We start from the raw sequence: 20,675 nt of genomic DNA, 5'->3' as shown, positions 1-20,675 counted from the left end.
GTTTTCTCTATTTGTTGTAAGGTGGGACGCAGGGCCCGGGCCGCCGACCCCACCTGCCCTACCTCCACTTACGCCTCTGGATGTATCGTACGTCAATATACATACAACTATATCTGTGGCCACGCATCTTGCTAATAAACAGTGCTAATTCATAGTACGTGCATAAATAAGATTAATGAATGTTGAATCCGCTATTGACATGGTGTGTTCGCCGCTGGGACGTGCGCGTTCTGCCGCCGCGCGCGCTCCCGACTGTTTGCTAGCAGCTGCGTGACGCGCCATTGTGTGTTCTGTAACATTCTCGGGAAACCACTCGAGTGCTCTAATCTCTGTATGCTTTTCTTCTACTCTCGTCGACATGTGCTTGCGCTTTCTCCAACCTGCCATATAAGGCAAGCAGCTCGCTTTCAGCTACCCCTGAAATTATTATTTACGTCAGTCTCCCTTTAGCAAGCACATTTCGACTTCATTTATTGTATTCACTCTGCTAAAATAAATCTAGTTCGAGAACATAACGCACCTTTATAATATACTAGCCGTTTTCCCGCGGTTTCACCCGCGTCCCGTGGGAGCTACTGCTCGCACCGGGATAAAATATAACCTATGTTACTGGCAGATAATATAGCTTTCTAATGGTGAAAGAATATTTAAAATCGGTCCAGTAGTTTTTGAGCTTATCCATTACAACCAAACAAACAAAGTTTTCCTCTTTATAATATTAGTATAGAAAATGTTGTATCTGTGTTCTTGACTTTCCCTACCCTGCGACTTATAACTTCTCGTTACACTTAACATTAGTTGATCTTTCAGATCTTTTTTCTGCTATTATGTACCTATTTAACTTTTGAGAATTATACTTAATTAACTAAACTTCTCGATGCATGAATGTGAATTAGCAAATTGTGTAAATTAGTGAATTATGATTCGTGGTCGAACTTGTTGCTTGTGTTTAAGGAGCAGTTGTTTAATCATATAACTATGTAAATATGTTGTTATTGTTTACTACATAATGTTGTTTCATATGTCAGCGATATTTACTGTTTCCTGCTTCTGGTATTTGCGTGTTGACTAACGTGTGTTTCATGCAGCTAATAATTTAAAAGTATTGCCATTGCAGCAAATAACTTAGAGACGATAACAACTATGTAGCTAAAGGTTAGCGAGTCACGTATGTACTTAATTTTCAAGATAGTAATACTACCCTGGCTGTAAGCTCAGTATGCACTCTGCTAATGTTTTGGCCCACAAACATTCAGATAAGGCAGACGACGTTGAACAGTCCCTGCGCTCTAGTGCGCAACGCTCCGGGAAGGGAATGTCTTCATCTAAATCAGTGGTTCTTAACCGGTGGTCCGCGGACCACTGGTGGTCCCTGGAGGCATTCCAAGTGGTTCGCGAAGTTTTGTTTGACGTTGTTATCCATCTTACTTGTCCAACAGAAAAAAATTAAGGTTTGAAATTTAGCCCTTTTATGTAATTTTGGTTCTGAGTCTTAAAAAGTAAGTCAAGTACCAATGGAGCTTTTCTAAGTTTGTATGTACTTTCTAAGTATATCTTAGACACTAATGACTGTGTTTCGGATGGCACGTTAAACTGTAGGTCCCGGCTGTCATTGAACATCCTTGACAGTCGTTACGGGTAGTCAGAAGCCAGTAAGTCTGACGCCAGTCTAACCAAGGGGTATTGGGTTGCCCGGGTAACTGGGTTGAGGAGGTCAGATAGGCAGTCGCTTCTTGTAAAGCACTGGTACTCAGCTGAATCCGGTTAGACTGGAAGCCGACCTCAACATAGTTGGGAATAAGGCTCGGAGGATGATGATGGTTCTGAGTCTTAAAAAATAGTTAAAATTTACCAAAAAAATATCAAATTTCCCGCTCGCTTCGCTCACGATTACAGCAACTATGTGCCCTCGTTTTGGCATTTGTCAACAAACAAAAAGTTAAGTACGTTTGGGCTACATTTTAGTCCGTACGAGTCCGAAAAAAATTTTGCGCTCGCTTCGTTCGCGCATTTGTAACTACTCTTTTTTTTTACCTAGTGGACCCCCCCCCCCCCTTGTCAAAGCTATAAATTCGTCCGTGGGTGTTCAACGCTTCTGATTGTTAAAAACAAGCATAGAAATCTGTTGGATGGCATGGCACTGCTGACATGCGTTTAGCTTTGAGTAGTACTGAACCAAGAATTCAGAAGTTAGTAAAGAGAATGCAGTCACATAAATCTCATGAAATTAAAATCGGTAGCTTTGAGTTTTTTGCTAAATAATAAGGAAATGAGTGCTAATAAATTATTATAAAGTGTGCTTGTATTCTTTATCAAAGAACCCTCAACTTTGGCAAACCAATGGGGTGGTCCCCGGCAAGACAAACTTTTGCTAAAGTGGTCCCTCATGACAAAAAGGTTAAGAACCACTGATTTAGGCAAACCAATGGGGTGGTCCCCGGCAAGACAAACTTTTGCTAAAGTGGTCCCTCATGACAAAAAGGTTAAGAACCACTGATCTAAATGTATGACTCACCGGCCGGGTAGTCCGACACCGTGCAGATACTACACACTACTCACGGCAGCCGCACAGCGCACGCACACAAACGCAATGATGAACATTGCGGGATTCCTCTTTTATCTGCGATAGCTTCCCCATAAAGGAATGGTGCGTAAGTCGGTGTGTGCTTGAATCAATTTAGTGAGCGGTGTTGCGGTGTCGGTACGGACATTATCTGCGAGTAGGGCATGCAATACCAGTTAACCGGTTTCGGTTTTTACCGGTAAACCGCCTATTTTCGTGATTTTTAAATTACCGGTAAAAATATAATAAGTAACCGGTAAATTACCGGTTTTTACGTTTTTCTGATAAAATATAGCAATTGTTCACTAAACGTCAAATCTTCTTTATGTAGCCTGAACATAATGTAATATTGCATACATTACATATTGTAAGAGTGTTAAAGTTGCTGTTTTTTAGGAAAGTAAACTTATTTGGCTCCCTAGCTATCTCTAGGTTAGATACAAATCTTCTTTCTCATCTTAATTTATAATATCTAAACAAATTTTATTCATTCGGTTATTCTGATTTTCCTGATAGCTGTCAGCTCATATAAGCTAAAATGTAGCTTATGCTTATTTTACCTACTCTATGACCTTACTGAGCAAGGGCTTTTACTTCACCACCATGCGGACAGCTCTGAGAACACGGTGGAGCACACAGTGCAGGTGTGCACTGCCTGGGAAGGGTACCGCCGTATCGTCGTCGAGGCAATAGGCAGCAGCGACCTCTCGCGTCCGGCCCTGGTTCAAGCCATGGTCGGGAGCGAGAAGGAATGGGAAGCCGTGCGAAGCAGTCATGCTCGAGAACGAGACGGCGGAGCGACTGCGAGTTCCCACCTCTGATCCCAGCCGCTGTAGTGGACCAGGAAGACACCACGTGCGCCGAGTGTCGAGAGACGACTCCTGGCCACCGTAGGCGTCGGTCTGTGGGTGGTGAGTTCGGGTGGCTCATCGTTCCTCAGTCCGCATAGACAATAGACCCGTGTCGGCGGCGCGCGTTGTTCTAAGCGTTCTTCAAGATGTCAGCAAACCCAGTGGGGCCCAAAAGGGCCAAGGCCTGCCTGGGCTGTGGGATTGTTCGAAAGAGTTACCGCGACCCTGGTCCATAAAATGCCCACGAAGGAACATGGGTTTTAGACAGAAAGAGTCTATTATTTGATGATTTACCATGAAAAAGGGCTTCAATTACTACTTTCACGGTAATGCTTAGTCTTGTGACGGGGTCCGCTTTCCGTATCTTCTTCTTCCACTTCGCTCTATCCAGGACATCTTCCTCTCCGAGTTCGCAGATTTTAATGTCATTCATTACGACACTCAACCACCACAGTTTCGGCCTGCTTTTGCGCCTTTGACCGGGTATATCGAGATTGAGAACATCACATTGCCGATGTACTCAGGTGGTGGCCTTTTTACATGACCGTACCATCGCAGCCGTTTCTCTTGCATTTTGTCGGCGACATCGCGTACGGGTGGTACTGATATGTTTTTTTGTTACGGCCCACGTCACAAAAAAATTTTAACACCTTATACCTTGTATATTTACTTATTTTTTTCTTCAAGACTACCCAATCTTATTGTTATAATATCACATTAAAAAAAAAAACAAAAATTACCGTTTTACCGGTTTACCGGTAAAAATATTTTCGTTACCGAATTTTTACCGGTAATTTTTATTTTACCGAAATTGCATGCCCTACTGGCGAGGCGTGAGTCAGTGCGTGGTGCAGCTAGCCACCTGCAGCCGGGGGCAACGGTCCGCTAACGATTGTAGCTAATTTTGTCCATACAGCGCTGCGCGGACTGCCGCTGTTTTCCCTAGTCTCTTCATTGTACTTGCCAAGTGACGGAGCAAAACGTTGCCTTGCTCGTTTCGTCTGATTTACAATTAGGTGTGCCCTACATTACTAAATAGAACGAGACAATTATGTGACAGAAATCTAAGATTGCAGCAATTGTTGCGTAAAGGTGCCCACATTGACTAGTTATAATTATGGAATTAAAACACTGGCCCCCTTACTTATAAAATCTCTAATCACCTTCTAAGCAACGTTTTAACTAATCACTACTTAAAGTCTTAAGTAGTGATTAAATGTTAGTTAAGACGTGCTTAAGCAACGTTTATATGTAAGAATTTTCTTAAACAGCCCTTAAGTATTACATATTATTAATTCACGTTTATAAGTAAGGCTGTGGATGACTACTTCTAATTTGGAAGCAGAATATTGTAAAGTTTTGAAAGAAAGAAAATAAGTTTTATTGCGCAAAATATATTTTCTATGTGGAAAGGAAAACAGAACCGACTGAGGTTGCAGTTCACCGTTTGTATGCACTCCAGCCTATCATTATCTCATATATTATTGATGCACAAGGCTGTACAACGACGGTGGACCGTGCATTCATATTACGCTATCATCATCATCATCATCTCAGCCATAGGACGTCCACTGCTGAACATAGGCCTCCCCCTTTGATCTCCACAGATACCTAGCTATATAGCTTCTCCAGAAATATCGCTAGCAAAATTACATATATTTACGACATTTAGCTTTACATGATCGCGTAAACACGCCTTCGATTAATATGTTGGCTGCGCGACTCATTGGTACGTTGTTTTAAATGCATGGCATTATAATGGGTCGGCCGTACTGAGCTCGGATTCATTGTTTGTAGGAACCGCAAGTGAGTCGACCTCGCGAACACGCGCCTTGACATTTGTAGATTTATGTACGGACCATAGTCGGGCCAACGCCAACGCACCAACGCTTGTTACCAACAGGGTTAAGTAGTCGTGAGGCCTTGTCGGCGCCCTTTCGTGGTGCCCTGTCATTCGTAACTAATTCGATAGCTATGTTGAAAATATGGCGCTCACTATACCCATTAGCGATAGTGCTTGAGTCAACTGTTCCTAAGTTATCGAAGGTCAAGATTGCGAGTGTTGGTAGCCGGCCGACGAACTGATCGTGTTCTCAGCACTTGTTCCTTGAGCTGCATATGTTTGCTTAGATGTTGACTTCATGCCACGATTATGCCTGCACATGAAATGTTGGAGATGTAATTGAGGAGCACAGTTACAAAAACATTCCACGACAAATCTACTTTTATCTTTCCTAGAGAACTTTCGTAACATCGTCTCATAATAAAAATAACTCTGACATATGTGTTGGATAAAGACAGAATGAACAGGATTATAGATTTCATGCGCTCGTTTTCTATGGTCTTTGTAAGTGGTTGCAGGTAATGAGTCAGTCATTATGCTGTTTGATTTCATTGAAGCTTTGAAGGTAATGCTCTATTGATTCCTCGAACGCTTTGTGCATTTGTTTGTACAGCTATGTATGTGAATATTTTGACTTGTTTAATTCTTTCTTTGTTCTAAATAAGTTGAGTGTTTTTGTAAATAAACAAGTAGTCGTTGTAGGAATGAACCGTTACTACAGCTGTTATATTTGCTTACCTGATGTTGGTATACAATACAGCCATTTAGCACATACATATTATTCGGCCAAACACCTCAACCAGTATCATCAAAATCCTGAGTCCGAAGCTTTGTCTCGTGAGTTTTGATAAAATGCGTGTTTTCCCTAAACTGCGTAGTAGAACGGCCATGTATCGTGAGCGAGTGTATCGGCCCACACAATCCAGTGGTTTAATCTACGCGTTGTTGTGTAAACACGTGGCGAGGCGGTTCGTTAACCTGTGTTGTTGTTCTCATGCGTACGCGCAACTTGTGTGTGTGCGTGCGCGTGCTGTAATCCGCAAGCCCATTGGCCGAGCGCGATCTAGCAGAGAAGCGAGGCATCATGAAGGGATTCTTGGAGCACGATAATAAAACTTCAAATTGCTCGTGTTAGGCTATTATTTAGCTAATGACGAGCACGGGCAGCCCATTCTACCACTTAATGTTTCCGTATTGTAATTGGGTTTTCTATTTCGAGACAAATTTGGCCCATTTGTTGTTTATTATAGGTTCGTAATGTATTGCGACCTTTTACGATAAGATACAACCTAGATTACTAAACTATCTCTAGGGTCCGCAATAATTGCGGCTGTGCGTTCGCTATCGTGTTCGTTTCGCTGATAATAGGCAGTACAGATATTGCGTTCAGGTCTGTTTACCGCTTTAACATTTGTCTTATAATTCCATTGGACGTGGTCATTAGCATGAATCGCAGGCGTGATACGAAACGGCTCAGTCATCAACACTAGCGAGCGCCCGTTGGCCATTGTTCCACGTGTTGGTTTGCAAACGTTGGCGTGTTTGTAGCCAACTTTATGATACAGCGTAGTATCGTTTCAAGTGTTTGGCCTTGTGATAGACTAATCGTTTTTCACAATGTTAATCGTTTATTCAAATATGAGTCGTAGTTTTTTCGTAGTTAGCGTTGTATTTGTTTGTTGGGTATAAATAGTTTGCTCTGCATTGTTGTTGCTGTGACTGCGGCTCACAGTTTGTGCGTCCCATAATTTATGCTGTTGAATTCAAACCGAAAAAAATGTTTACTTTTTACTTGGAGGTCGTTAGCATTCCCTGGCCTCGTATTAAAATTCGTCTACATTTCGTATTTATCTAACGTTCACGATGTTTGTTCGTAGAATGAACAGCCAATCACGAGCGTCGGCTGTCGTAATTCACGCTTTGAATAACGTGGCATTTGAGAGTTTTGCCGAATAGGAACGACACAGATATTATGTTCAAATAAAGACTCTCACACCAATGTCTGTTTGCTCAATCAATTAGCAAATTACAATGCCCAGAGATGTATTTTCTGTTATAGTTATCGGCACGAATATTGAGCCCTGACCCTTACCTGCGCAGAAGCGATTTATTGTTTTATTGCCTTATGTGTACAGTGCGCAAAGCGATCCCCGCTCTTCCGCCGAGAGCTCAATATATCTTCCATACTTTTCCAAAGCTTGTGAATTTATTCCAAACTGTCCCAGCAAAGTTAATTAAATATGTATCCGTTACGTTAGTTTAGAAGCGCGTGTCACTTTAGATTGTGGCTCATAAATAAACGGTCTTCGTTCGATGCTGTATAGGCTTTCCACTGGAAACTGGTCTACTAGAGTGGATTTTAATTAATGCGTGAAAATGCTCGTGCCAGTGGCACTCTCCAAGGACAGTCTATCTCCGACCTCTTGATGCGAAAATTATTGTTTTCACAGATTTACTTGTTCTTGTAGATAAAGGCAATACAAAATTCAGTCATGATTTTACCATGGCACGTTAGGTTTTCTCACTTTTGGAACCGGTTGTTTTACAAAGACTTTCACTCTTTGATTTAGGTAGTTCGTTCCGTTTTAAGACTTTTTTCATCAGGTTCACATAATGTTATTATTATGTATTCTTCACCTTCATTATATGTATATTCTTTTAGCATTTAGGTAAGTTAGTTAATCTCGCTTTCATCTGACTAACGCAACCCTCTAGCTAGAGTAATCTATTAAAATGAACTTGTAGACATACGCATAGTGTGATAAATGAACATCCCTGTAGTAAGGTGGAGGCAGGGAGTGGCAAGCGTGGGTATGACGGAGGTTGATGTGGTGTGCAGGTCACGGCAAGACGCACAAGGACGCGGCCAGCGTGCGCGCCACGCACCCCATCCCCGCGGCGTGCGGCCTCTACTACTTCGAGGTGCGCATCGTGTCCAAGGGCCGCGACGGGTACATGGGCATCGGACTCTCGGCACATGGCGTTAACATGAACAGATTACCTGGTAAGTTGCACCTCGCCTTCAACAATCACTGATCTTCGCCTCACTCAGATACAAACTGACAGATGTCACCTGCGGGATCGCACTCAAGCCATCGGATTCGCTACTATTAATATGATAATGCAAAATTGTCAATGACTTACCTGCATTGTCAATGCCGGCACGTAGGGGTACAAAACAATTCTCTTCTTTGCAAATTATTTAACAAGTTACCCATCAAATGAAGCCACGTTAAAACATCTTAATCTTTTTGAATCGTTTGTTTAGGTTGTTAAATAAATTTGAAGCTTTAACGTTTTGAATAAGTTTATTGAAAACGCTTTGTAAGTTCGTCTAGTTTTAAAAGTTTACAAACAGGATTACGCCTAAGATGAAACCACAAACAATTAATTTACTTCCGGACACAAAACTCTGGGATGTCTGCTCTTTATGAGTAATTTTTTTGCTTTTTTGAACTGTCTTATATTTTAAGTGCTTGTATTGGCATTCCATGGAGTGTTCAATATTGCAATTCATGGTACAAATGAATGTCCTAAGTGAACCCTAAGTAGGAATAGAAGTGAACAGGTAGTGTGGTGGCTATATTCCAGGCTGGGACAAGCACTCGTACGGGTACCACGGCGACGACGGGCACTCGTTCTGCTCGTCGGGCACGGGGCAGCCGTACGGGCCCACGTTCACCACGGGCGACGTCATCGGCTGCGGCGTCAACCTCGTCGACAACACATGCTTCTACACCAAGAACGGACACCATCTCGGCATCGCCTTCAGAGGACTGCCGGTATGTTCTCACTATACTACGCGCGGCGAATGATGATCCCTATGACAGTTCGTTAGCGCTTAACATTGTAGTGACGTCCTGTCACAACAAATCCTTTACAGGCCCATTAAAAATTCGAAAAAATCATAATTGTGTACATTTTTAAATTATAAAAATGAATATAAAGAAATTATTATGTAATGTTCGGAAATAATGGAAAAAAACTCAATGCAAATGTGCATGGTACGTGCTGCAAAAGTTACGTCGCCAAGCTGTTGTCGAAAAAAAGGGACACATCAATAAACAAAATATCGATAATTTGTAGGAAAAAATTTACAAATGCTTTGAGTAAAAAAAAACACAGTATATTTGTATTTTATTTAATCAATCTGAATCTGACATGACTGAATTAAAAAAAATACGGTAGGTCTGTGGCCTCCTTTTAAATATGTTTCCATTAAGCTGGAAATTATGAATTCTTTAAAATTAAATTCTAAAAGAATTCTAAACTCTTTAAATTATGAAATTTTAACAAAAATTAATGTATAGTAAAATAAAATATAATAAGGCCGTCGAATGACCTGGCTGACTGACATGATCTTTGCCTAACAGTATTTTATCGCAGTTTCGCATCACTATTACAATTGTCAGTTGAAACGTCATAGGGATCATGATTCGCCGCGCGTAGTATAATAATACTATGTGAAAGGTACACTTGCCAACTGAAATTATAATATATAATATGTCATATTATCGAAGTTATTAAATACTTACATAGGAGGGCTCTAAAAATAACTTATAAATACATGTTATTTTTCACTTGGAATCTGAAGCACAAGAGTGTTTAAAGCTTTTATAGTTAATCGAGGAGCAAGTGTGACGATCGGATATGAAACCCTGCCTAGCTGCACGTGTTGCGTCCGTCCCACGCGACATGCAGTATAATGCTTCGTAGGAGGCGAGCGTCGACACTCGCGCAACTATGTCGGAACTGCCCACAAGGACACTACACAATTGCACTACTCCACTATTTGTATAAATGCAGTTTGAACATGCATCACTAGTACACTGCATCTTTTGGATCATCATTTAATGACAGATCACAAACAACTACAGTGGACCATCGTTGAAAAGTTCTCAGCTTTATTATTGTTAGGGAGTTGTCCTTATTTATACTTTTGACTTTTGCGTTGGTGATTCCATGCCGTCTGTTGTTTGAAGAGTCCCAACTCGTGTCAGTAGCTCTTCGCAAGATCAGAAAAAGTGTTAATACAATGATGATTGACGTGAGTGGTGGGAACGTTGCAGCCGAACCTGTATCCGACAGTGGGGCTGCAGACGCCGGGCGAGGTGGTGGACGCGAACTTCGGGCAGCAGCCCTTCGTGTTCGACATCGAGGACATGCTGCGCGAGCTGCGAGCCCGCACGCGCCGCGCCATCGACGAGTTCCCGCTGCCCGAGGAGCAGGGCCAGTGGCAGCAGGCGCTGCACAGGTACGCCACGACCTTACCTTGCTCATCAGCGATACTGCTGCCAGGACCACGCACGAGGGTAGAATATTAAGCACTCTGTAAAATTCTCGCAAAAAAATTACCGTTACATACATAGCGTCGCTGGACTGCTTTTGAACACTTAGCTGAGTAGCAGTGTTATGTTGTAGTTGTAATTGGTTGACAGATGTAGTGCAATGTGTGCTGTGCACGTTACAGGATGGTGTCGACGTACCTGGTGCACCACGGGTACTGCAGCACGGCGCAGGCCTTCTCCCGCGCCACCGGACAGCCCATCGACGAGGACATCGCCTCCATTAAAAATAGACAAAGTCAGTAACACTATCACGTTATTCACTAGCTGTTTCGGGGAACTTCTTAAGTCAGTTAAAAAAAAAAAGTCGTGGTGGCCTAGTGGGCAAAGAACCAACCTCTCGAGTATGAGGGCGCGGGTTCGATTCCAGGTCAGGCAAGTACCAATTTTCTAAGTTTGTATGTACTTTCTAAGTATATCTTAGACACCAATGACTGTGTTTCGGATGGCACGTTAAACTGTAGGTCCCGGCTGTCATTCAACATCCTTGGCAGTCGTTATGGGTAGTCAGAAGCCAGTAAGTCTGACACCAGTCTAACCAAAGGGTATCGGGTTGCCCGGGTAACTGGGTTGAGGAGGTCAGATAGGCAGTCGCTTCTTGTAAAGCACTGGTACCCAGCTGAATCCGGTTAGACTGGAAGCCGACCCCAACATAGTTTGGGAAAAGGCTCGGAGGATGATGATGTTTCGGGGAACTTCTTAACGTATCCGGATAAAATATAGCCTATGTTCGCCTAGGATAATGTAACTTCCCAAAAGAGAGTAAAAAATTAATCATTCAAGTAATTTTAAACAAACCATTTTATTTATTTAATAGTTCATGTACACTGATACATACACAGAATACAGACAAGAAGAAAAAATATAGAACACATAGTCAAATCTTTTCTCTTTTTAATATTTGTGTACATACACAATGAAAACGTCTCGTTTTAATATCTACTATAATTAAAATAATTAAAAAAAAAAAGGAATATCATGGCATCGTTATTACTTTAAGATCTATAATATAATCTAATACATACTTCATTAGAGTTCTGTTACGTTTTTAGGTTAGGTTTTTAGCCACCAGGCTTGGAGTTGCTGTTACTCTACGAGACATAGTCAATCAAAATGTTTTTATTTCAAATAGGCCTTTGCAGGCTCTTATGAAACGTCACATTAATTGAACGGTTCCAAAAAGTTGGTCTGATGGAGAAGAGCCGGCAAGAAACTCCATAGACACTCTTTTAAAAAGTAATATTTTCACAAACATTCTATTACATAACAATAGTAAGCTGATAAAATTATACAATGCAACTGAAAGGTAAACAGTAAATCAATACAATCCAAAGAGAAAAGAAAAAGACGTTTAATTGCCAGGGAAGCCACACATGGAAAGATGAGTTATCGCTATATAATATCTTTATCGTCAACGAAGTCTTCAATTTTATAATAAGCTTTTTTAATTAGGGTGGATTTTACAGTGTTCTTAAATTTTATATCCGTGAGATCGGTTACACACTTAGGCAGCTTGTTGTAAAAACGGACACAGTTCCCTAAAAACGATTTATTAGATTTCGTTGATCTGAATCTCGGAACTACTAGTTTGTGCTTGTTTCCTGTATTAATGGAATGTACTTTAAACAATAAATTGATTTAAGTTTTTGCGTACGAAATTTATATTTTGTAGAATATAAAGAGGTATATAGTTGTCGGGAAGTGGGTCTGCTATGGGCTAGAGCTGAGCTGGTGTTCGTGCTGCAGGGGTGTCGAAGCTGGTGGTGTCGGGGCGCATCGGCGAGGCCATCGACACCACGCGGGCGCTGTACCCCGGCCTGCTGGAGCGGGACCACGACCTGCTGTTCCTGCTCAAGTACCGCCAGTTCGTCGAGATGGTCAACGGCTCCGACCAGGAGGTACACACCACTCGGTCACTATTCCGTACAGCTTTATTCATTTATTTATTGGCACACCAACAGCATTACAAACAATAAATACTTATATATAAAAAAAAAACCATAAGTTGTTAACATAGGCTTACTTTGATTAATGATACGTGGCCGTTTACGCCAACAAGAATGTAAATGCACAACTTATATTTGTGTTTGAAAATTATTAATACATATATTCTTTTATATGGATTTAGCGACACTGGTTCTCATACTGTACAGACACAAGGGCACTCTCACTCGTTCTATCTCCTCCGTGCACACAACGCTATAGTCTTAGCAGTTTTACAATATGTATTCATAAATATGTATATGTGTAGCTATATGTAGTTTATCAGTTGTGTTAGCACCCATAACACAAGTTAATCAATAACTTACCATGGGGCTAACCGACCGTGTGTGAAAAAGGTGTCCCGACATTATTAGTTTTACTTACACAATGGTCTCAATGTTGAGCTCGGGATACCCAATGCAGGAGCATCAGTGTTTAATGTGAAATTACTTCAAAACAATTAGGGTCGGTTCATATCTGACGGAAAATGCTTTCAGCGTATCGCATATAGCTAAGTTCGATTGACGTACTAACGCATTATCCCTTATACGTGAAAAATTGAATGTTTTATAGTGTATTTGTATGTTGCGTTGTTGCGCGACTGATAGTCAGATATGTACCGACCCCGTACCCGAGTGACGTGATACCCGTGGTACTTGGACTGGTGAAGATGTTCAAATGAAGGCTGGGACTCACAAATTCAACATTTCTTACAAAAGATTACATCGACTTGAAAGGATGTCGCTCACCGTTTTAATTAGTTTCCGCGCGCGGCTTCATCTGCTCGGTGTGTTGATTAAAAGTAGCTTTGTGTTAAACCTATCTACATACCAAATTTCAACCAAAATTGGTCCAGCCGTTTTTGCGTGAAAGATTATTATTATTATTTATTATTTATTTATTTATTTACACAACCTTACATCTACCCTTACAGGACTTGCCTAATGCGGCAGATGGGTTCTTATTAATTTATTCTAAACTAAACTAAAAAACACATACATCACAAATCAACATATACAAACTTAACTAGATTCGTAGCTTACCACCCTAGTGCGCGACTACAGTGAAGTCATTCAGCGAGCACGTAAATAAATCCAGCCGGTTGGCTGTGGCATCAAGCGTGCTCAGGCCGGCGCTCGCTGCAGCAGGTTGGCGGCACCTCCAGCAGCGGCGGCAGCAGCCGTCGCCCCACGTATTCATCCGGTACACAAAACCGAATTTCGCCCAAGATATCAGGATTACATATTTTACCACGTAACACCTTAAATAGATATGAGGGCAGTGCCACTTCTCGCCTCGTCTCCAGTTTAAAATATCCTACCATGCCTAACACGAAAAGTGATTAACAAACATACGTTCATACATTCTGTAATTTCATATTTATAATATAAGTAGGATGAATGTGTAACTGTGAGTGTGTTGTGGCGCAGGGCGGCGAGAAGGCGAACGGCGTGGCGACGTCCGTCATCTCGCACACCAGCCGCGCGCCCAGCGCCAACGGACACAGCGACAAGCACACCAACGGTAGGCTAGCTACTAGCGGGCAGGCTAGCTACTAGCGGGCAGGCTAGCTACTAGCGGGCAGGGAGCGCGGGCAGCACGGGCAGGGAGCGCGGGCAGGGAGCGCGGGCAGGGAGCGCGGGCAGGGAGCGCGGGCAGGGAGCGCGGGCAGGGAGCGCGGGCAGGGAGCGCGGGCAGCACGGGCAGGGAGCGCGGGCAGGGAGCGCGGGCAGGGAGCGCGGGCAGGGAGCGCGGGCAGGGAGCGCGGGCAGCACGGGCAGGGAGCGCGGGCAGGGAGCGCGGGCCGGGAGCGCGGGCAGGGAGCGCGGGCAGGGAGCGCGGGCAGGGAGCGCGGGCAGGGAGCGCGGGCAGCACGGGCAGGGAGCGCGGGCAGGGAGCGCGGGCAGGGAGCCCGGGCAGGGAGCGCGGGCAGGGAGCGCGGGCAGGGAGCGCGGGCAGGGAGCGCGGGCAGGGAGCGCGGGCAGGGAGCGCGGGCAGGGAGCGCGGGCAGCACGGGCAGGGAGCGCGGGCAGGGAGCGCGGGCAGGGAGCGCGGGCAGCACGGGCAGGGAGCGCGGGCAGGGAGCGCGGGCAGGGAGCGCGGGCAGGGAGCGCGGGCAGGGAGCGCGGGCAGGGAGCGCGGGCAGGGAGCGCGGGCAGCTCGGGCAGGGAGCGCGGGCAGGGAGCGCGGGCAGGGAGCGCGGGCAGGGAGCGCGGGCAGGGAGCGCGGGCAGGGAGCGCGGGCAGGGAGCGCGGGCAGCACGGGCAGGGAGCGCGGGCAGGGAGCGCGGGCAGGGAGCGCGGGCAGGGAGCGCGGGCAGGGAGCGCGGGCAGCACGGGCAGGGAGCGCGGGCAGGGAGCGCGGGCAGGGAGCGCGGGCAGGGAGCGCGGGCAGCGCGGGCAGGGAGCGCGGGCAGGGAGCGCGGGCAGGGAGCGCGGGCAGCACGGGCAGGGAGCGCGGGCAGGGAGCGCGGGCAGGGAGCGCGGGCAGGGAGCGCGGGCAGGGAGCGCGGGCAGGGAGCGCGGGCAGGGAGCGCGGGCAGGGAGCGCGGGCAGGGAGCGCGGGCAGGGAGCGCGGGCAGGGAGCGCGGGCAGGGAGCGCGGGCAGGGAGCGCGGGCAGCACGGGCAGGGAGCGCGGGCAGGGAGCGCGGGCAGGGAGCGCGGGCAGGGAGCGCGGGCAGCACGGGCAGGGAGCGCGGGCAGGGAGCGCGGGCAGGGAGCGCGGGCAGGGCGCGCGGGCAGCACGGGCAGGGAGCGCGGGCAGGGAGCGCGGGCAGGGAGCGCGGGCAGGGAGCGCGGGCAGGGAGCGCGGGCAGGGAGCGCGGGCAGGGAGCGCGGGCAGGGAGCGCGGGCAGGGAGCGCGGGCAGGGAGCGCGGGCAGGGAGCGCGGGCAGGGAGCGCGGGCAGGGAGCGCGGGCAGGGAGCGCGGGCAGGGAGCGCGGGCAGGGAGCGCGGGCAGGGAGCGCGGGCAGGGAGCGCGGGCAGGGAGCGCGGGCAGGGAGCGCGGGCAGGGAGCGCGGGCAGGGAGCGCGGGCAGGGAGCGCGGGCAGGGAGCGCGGGCAGGGAGCGCGGGCAGGGAGCGCGGGCAGGGAGCGCGGGCAGGGAGCGCGGGCAGGGAGCGCGGGCAGGGAGCGCGGGCAGGGAGCGCGGGCAGGGAGCGCGGGCAGGGAGCGCGGGCAGCACGGGCAGGGAGCGCGGGCAGGGAGCGCGGGCAGGGAGCGCGGGCAGGGAGCGCGGCGCCACAACACTTTATAATATACTAGCCGTTTTCCCGCGGTTTCACCCGCGTCCCGTGGGAGCTACTGCTGGGATAAAATATAACCTATGTTACTCGTACATAATATAGCTTTCTAATGGTAAAAGAATATTTAAAATCAATCCTATAATTTATGAGTTTATCCATTACAATCAAACAAACAAAATTTTCCTCTTTATAATATTAGTATAGACTAGTGACCGCCAAGGTATCGCGCGCAACCTTCCTCTACAGTACAATACAACTTTATTGCTTCCACTATTACACCAAACAGAGCAATAAAACTTAACATAGAGGCTATGATACCGAAAACAAAAGGTCAATCACTCTACCTGCTAAAAACACATCAAAATCCGTTACGTCATTTTAAACATACATAGGGATACAGGCACAAACAAAGCGAGTTTGTTTTATACTTTATAATGATTATCACAGGCGTGGCTGAGGCAGACTCGAGCCGGCCGCCCAGCGAAGACGACGTGGACATGTCGCCGCCGCCCGCCACCAACGGCGAACACGCAGGTACGTCTCACGTCACACTACTTACTCTCTTACTCCAAACCACCCCACTGACGCCCGCTCCCAATATTCTATCTATGGTTTTCATTCCTACAGATGTCTGTCATTTCTCTTACGAGAGATAAGAATTTAACATTGGAACTAATGTCAAAATTTCTATCTCTAGTAAGCATAGACATAATATAGTAAACAGGACTGCGCACTTTTACCCAAAAAACGAGCCGAGTGAAACAGTTAGTACGGAGGCCGTCAGTCCCTTTCTAATAGGGTGACTATGAGATTAAGCTATGTGAGACCAATCCGTGTTTGCTAAGATTATTAAACACAGATTGGTATTGAAATTTTAACTTACGCAGTTTGTGACCTTAAAATACTAATATAGGCTTTTAATAATTAGCGGGAATTAGCAGTAATAAAAACAGGAAGATTCGAAGTGCAGACTGATTTTTTTGTATTTTTGCTTCATATATAGACTGCTGAGCCATTTATATCGCCTTTCTACATTTTTTTGGGAAGCTATAACAATAGTACAACAGTTTTAATATCCATCACCCATATTTTGACTCATTACAAGAATTCATGGGCACCCTAGTTGTTCGATTTACGAAAATGTTATTATTAGCTTACCTGTGGAACGATATATTGCAACCACCATAGGATTCACTTTCACAAGTATAAAAGCAACACTTTTTCACCATTTTCATAGTTTAAATTGATTTAATACAAAAAAATATAAACAACATTTTAAATGCTGATTACGCGCCAAGAATGTTCAGGGCTACCGCTAGAAAATAAAAAAAAGCAAAATAAAAATTTATGTTGTTTATGTTTTAAGAATAAATACGAATAAATTAATGCGATTGTTATTAATTTGTTGACTTACAATTGTTAAAATAAGATAAAAATATAAGTGATTCAATTGTTTTTTTGGGAAAACAAAACTGTTGATCACAACATTTTTTTGTGCTGGCAAGGTGTTAGAAAGAGACAAACGGCCTCCGTTCTAACTACCCCTCTCGGCTCGGATTTGCCTCTGTGTATTATGCAACCAATTTAGTACCTTATTGCGTTGGAATAGAGTTCATTTTCGTAAATATATATTTTGAGCGTGCGCAATCTTGTTTAGTATATTACATCTATGCTAGTAAGCTAATCAACAGATAAATAATAGATAGAAATACTATAGATAGATTATTGGGAACGACCGCAACTGAAACGGAGACGAAACGTACTAATGTTAACGTTTGCCAATGGACAAGATTTTAATTGAAAATTGTATAACCTACTTAATATCTTTAAGCCATATATATATATTTTTTTAATATGATTATATAACTCAAAGATATGAAGAATTTTAACATACCATGGTTTTCTTTTATTATTGACTACATGCACGTTAAAATTAGTACGTTCTAGCAGAAATAACTATTATGTACGTTAGCAACTTGCGCACTCATACATACGTATGTAGATTTATGATAACTTCTAGCGTCTTTAAGATCTGTGAAAATATAGTAGTTGAATATGGTTCCGCGGGAGGCTACGCGACACCACGCAGTGCAACACGACACCGCCTATTCGTGTTAACAAATAGAAATTGTCCTGCTGATTATTGTTATTTTATATGTATTAGTTTATAAGTATTGCAATATTAAATTATGTATGTATTGTACTTTCTATGGGCCCTAGTTGCCTGAGGTAAACAAATAAATAAATAAAAAATATTATCAATATTACAATGAAGTTCCAAACAGTGCGTGAGATTGCTATCAGATATTTCTATTACAGGGAAATGTAATACAGAAATGCTGACTGTCTATACAGAAATGTTTTGTTTGATGCTGGATCAATATTTAGCCTAACGCTAAGCGATTTGGATCCGATATTGTAGAATCTTCAATCACTAAATATTGGGTTCGATCCCCGCACAGTGGCGAAATAAGGTTTATTTTAAAGTTCTGAATCTGGCCCCACAAAATATTATATTTATTCTACAATTGGCAACCCATATAAATTATAATTTATTATAAATAAAATTAAGTATAGCAATGAACAAATGTTTAATATGATAATTATTATTGATTATGTAACTTATTTTTTTACTACAGTTATATTTTAATTATTATTTTTTATATATTGTTTGCACACCATACTCATTCATTATTATTATTTTATTTAGTCACATATATCATTTTTATTATAATTCGCTCTTTATTTTAGTTTGCATGAATGTACACAAAGAGCTAGTTTAGCTACTAACATAGAATTATTTTATAAATATAATATTTATGGCATTGTCTATGATAATAAGGCTGGCTTCACACCTCCGAGCATAACGATGTGTTGGAGTACCGCGACGTCGCTTGCGGATGTTAGCCGCAGTTGTGTCCCATCCCTATACTTTTTAACATCATTATGATTTAACCCGTTATTGGAAAACCTTTTAGTTTCTGCACCTAGTTAATATCGTAGGTAATTAATATAAGCTACTAAATAAAAATAAGCGCTAGACTTAAGTTGTAGAATAGTAACCAAATATATTTAAATACGAAACTTGTATTATAAAGGTTTGGTTTATATTTATTTTGATATTGAATCGACTGGACTGAGTTATCTAAAATCTGTAAAAAAATAATTGTCTCAGCGATGGTCAGCTGTGATACCGGTGTGTGCGACAACAGAGTTGATGCCGACACCTAAATTAATATTGACGAAATTCGACAATACTGCCGGATTTTCATATCTCCAAATGCTAGGCATTTGATGAAAGGCACAAAATTGGATCCGATTTCTATCGGAATTCACTTGCACTAAAATTGTGTGGAGAAAGATAAAATCGTTCTGGTTAGAAGATTGGTTCTACGAAGTAGGTAGTTATTCACGAGTATCGTGGGTACAAGAGTAATCTTGAATGCATTTAGTTGATGAGTTTAGTAAGTTGGCATGTTTAGTGCAGTTTAACGGCTTGTTAACTAACCGCTCATGTAACATGGCATTAGTCTCGAGATCACTCATCGGCACTTAACGCGTATTTTGTTTTATTTTTTCCGTTCAGTTGGATTTAGTTCGCGTGAGTCGTCGCTTACGCATGTCCAGTAACACCGAGGTGCAAGTTATGCTGTAACTGAATATTTACCACATTGCAATTTCCACTTGATAGCAAAGGGAATCATTTCTACGTAGGATGGTCATTTGATATGGAACAGTTATCCATAGATATTTTTCTAGTTTTAATGTGGTCCATTATCGTGTTGAAATGAAACACTGCAATAATTTGAAACTTACTTGAAAGTTGTCGTACCGGAGACGCTCGCACACTCAAACGATCACCTTGTTGTGAGTAACTTGCACCTCGAGCACGCTGCAGCTAAGTTTAAGGAGCTGTGACAGCGACCGCGACCGACAAACATATCACCGGGTACCGGACTGGTTTATGCAGTGCTGGATTAAGCAAGCCCTTGTCAAGTAAAAACTAGAAGGAAACCTTGTAAAAAGATGGGCACCAGCTACACGGGGCTCGGTCCCGCGGCAAGCGTTGGTTAATCCGGCACTGGGTTGCGGGCGGAGTGGGAGTGACGCGGCTGCTTGTAGGTGAGGAGGCGCTGCCGCTCGTGAAGGGCATGCCGGGCGTGACGGCCAGCCTCGCCGCGCTGCTGCCCGACTTCCGCGCCGGTGGGTACTTCTTACTGCCACTCCCCACATCACGCTCTGGTTCCCCACTCGACCTAATATACCTTGATGCTCTTGTACTACTCTCAACAAATATTTGTCGCTTTACTAGCTTTACATTTTTTTGTTTATTCACTTCGTAGATTTCAAACAAATAGATTTAGGCAAATATATTTCCAAACGAGATTAGACGCGAAATTTGATATACACTCAGCGGCACGGAATTTAGCCCAAACAAATACAAGTAGATATCAGCCCAGATAGCTGTTGTAAATTCTAATTTCATATGACATATTGTCAGTCCTTTCGTAATTGTTAATTAAAATACAGAAAAATGTGTGTCTGTTTAACTTTTGTAACACTAGAAACAGATGAATCCGTTGTTGCAACACAAAGCAGAAAGTTAAGTTTAAATTCAGATAAAAATTGCCGAAGTACTAAGCATGTTCCAAAAAAAATGTATGATTATAATCGTTTTTTGTTTCTTTTTTTTTCACAATTTGATCTGAAAATTATCCTTACTGCAGCTGAAGTTGCTCAAGTAGTGTTGCTAAGACGTCAAGGGCGGAAGCAGCGGAAGATGGTTGAAACTTTGAGTGCACCGCGTACAAGTTAAAGATATGCATAGAAAATGTATGACCAGACT

General features: G+C 43.9%; 1 protein-coding gene across 9 annotated transcripts in view; it reads left to right on the top strand.

Annotated features, from left to right (window-relative positions):
- The window catches only part of LOC124638030 (ran-binding protein 9), a 47,937-nt gene that overhangs the window by 22,114 nt on the left and 5,148 nt on the right, over window positions 1-20,675 (top strand). For 4 of the 9 annotated variants that reach the window (XM_047174804.1, XM_047174803.1, XM_047174810.1 and 1 more), the window contains exons 2-10: window positions 22-87; window positions 8,097-8,261; window positions 8,849-9,039; window positions 10,327-10,511; window positions 10,728-10,840; window positions 12,349-12,500; window positions 14,016-14,109; window positions 16,277-16,363; window positions 19,952-20,032. In XM_047174804.1, the coding sequence (XP_047030760.1) occupies window positions 22-87; window positions 8,097-8,261; window positions 8,849-9,039; window positions 10,327-10,511; window positions 10,728-10,840; window positions 12,349-12,500; window positions 14,016-14,109; window positions 16,277-16,363; window positions 19,952-20,032 (1,134 nt within the window). The remainder of the gene's footprint in view (window positions 1-21; window positions 88-8,096; window positions 8,262-8,848; window positions 9,040-10,326; window positions 10,512-10,727; window positions 10,841-12,348; window positions 12,501-14,015; window positions 14,110-16,276; window positions 16,364-19,951; window positions 20,033-20,675) is intronic. The other 5 variants (XM_047174805.1, XM_047174807.1, XM_047174812.1 and 2 more) reach the window with 3 other exon arrangements.

This window comes from Helicoverpa zea, chromosome 17, assembly GCF_022581195.2.
Source record: "Helicoverpa zea isolate HzStark_Cry1AcR chromosome 17, ilHelZeax1.1, whole genome shotgun sequence".
Classification (NCBI taxonomy): Eukaryota; Metazoa; Arthropoda; class Insecta; order Lepidoptera; family Noctuidae; genus Helicoverpa; species Helicoverpa zea.
Note: the sequence above shows the minus strand (reverse complement) of the source record. Positions and strands in the feature narration are given on the sequence as shown.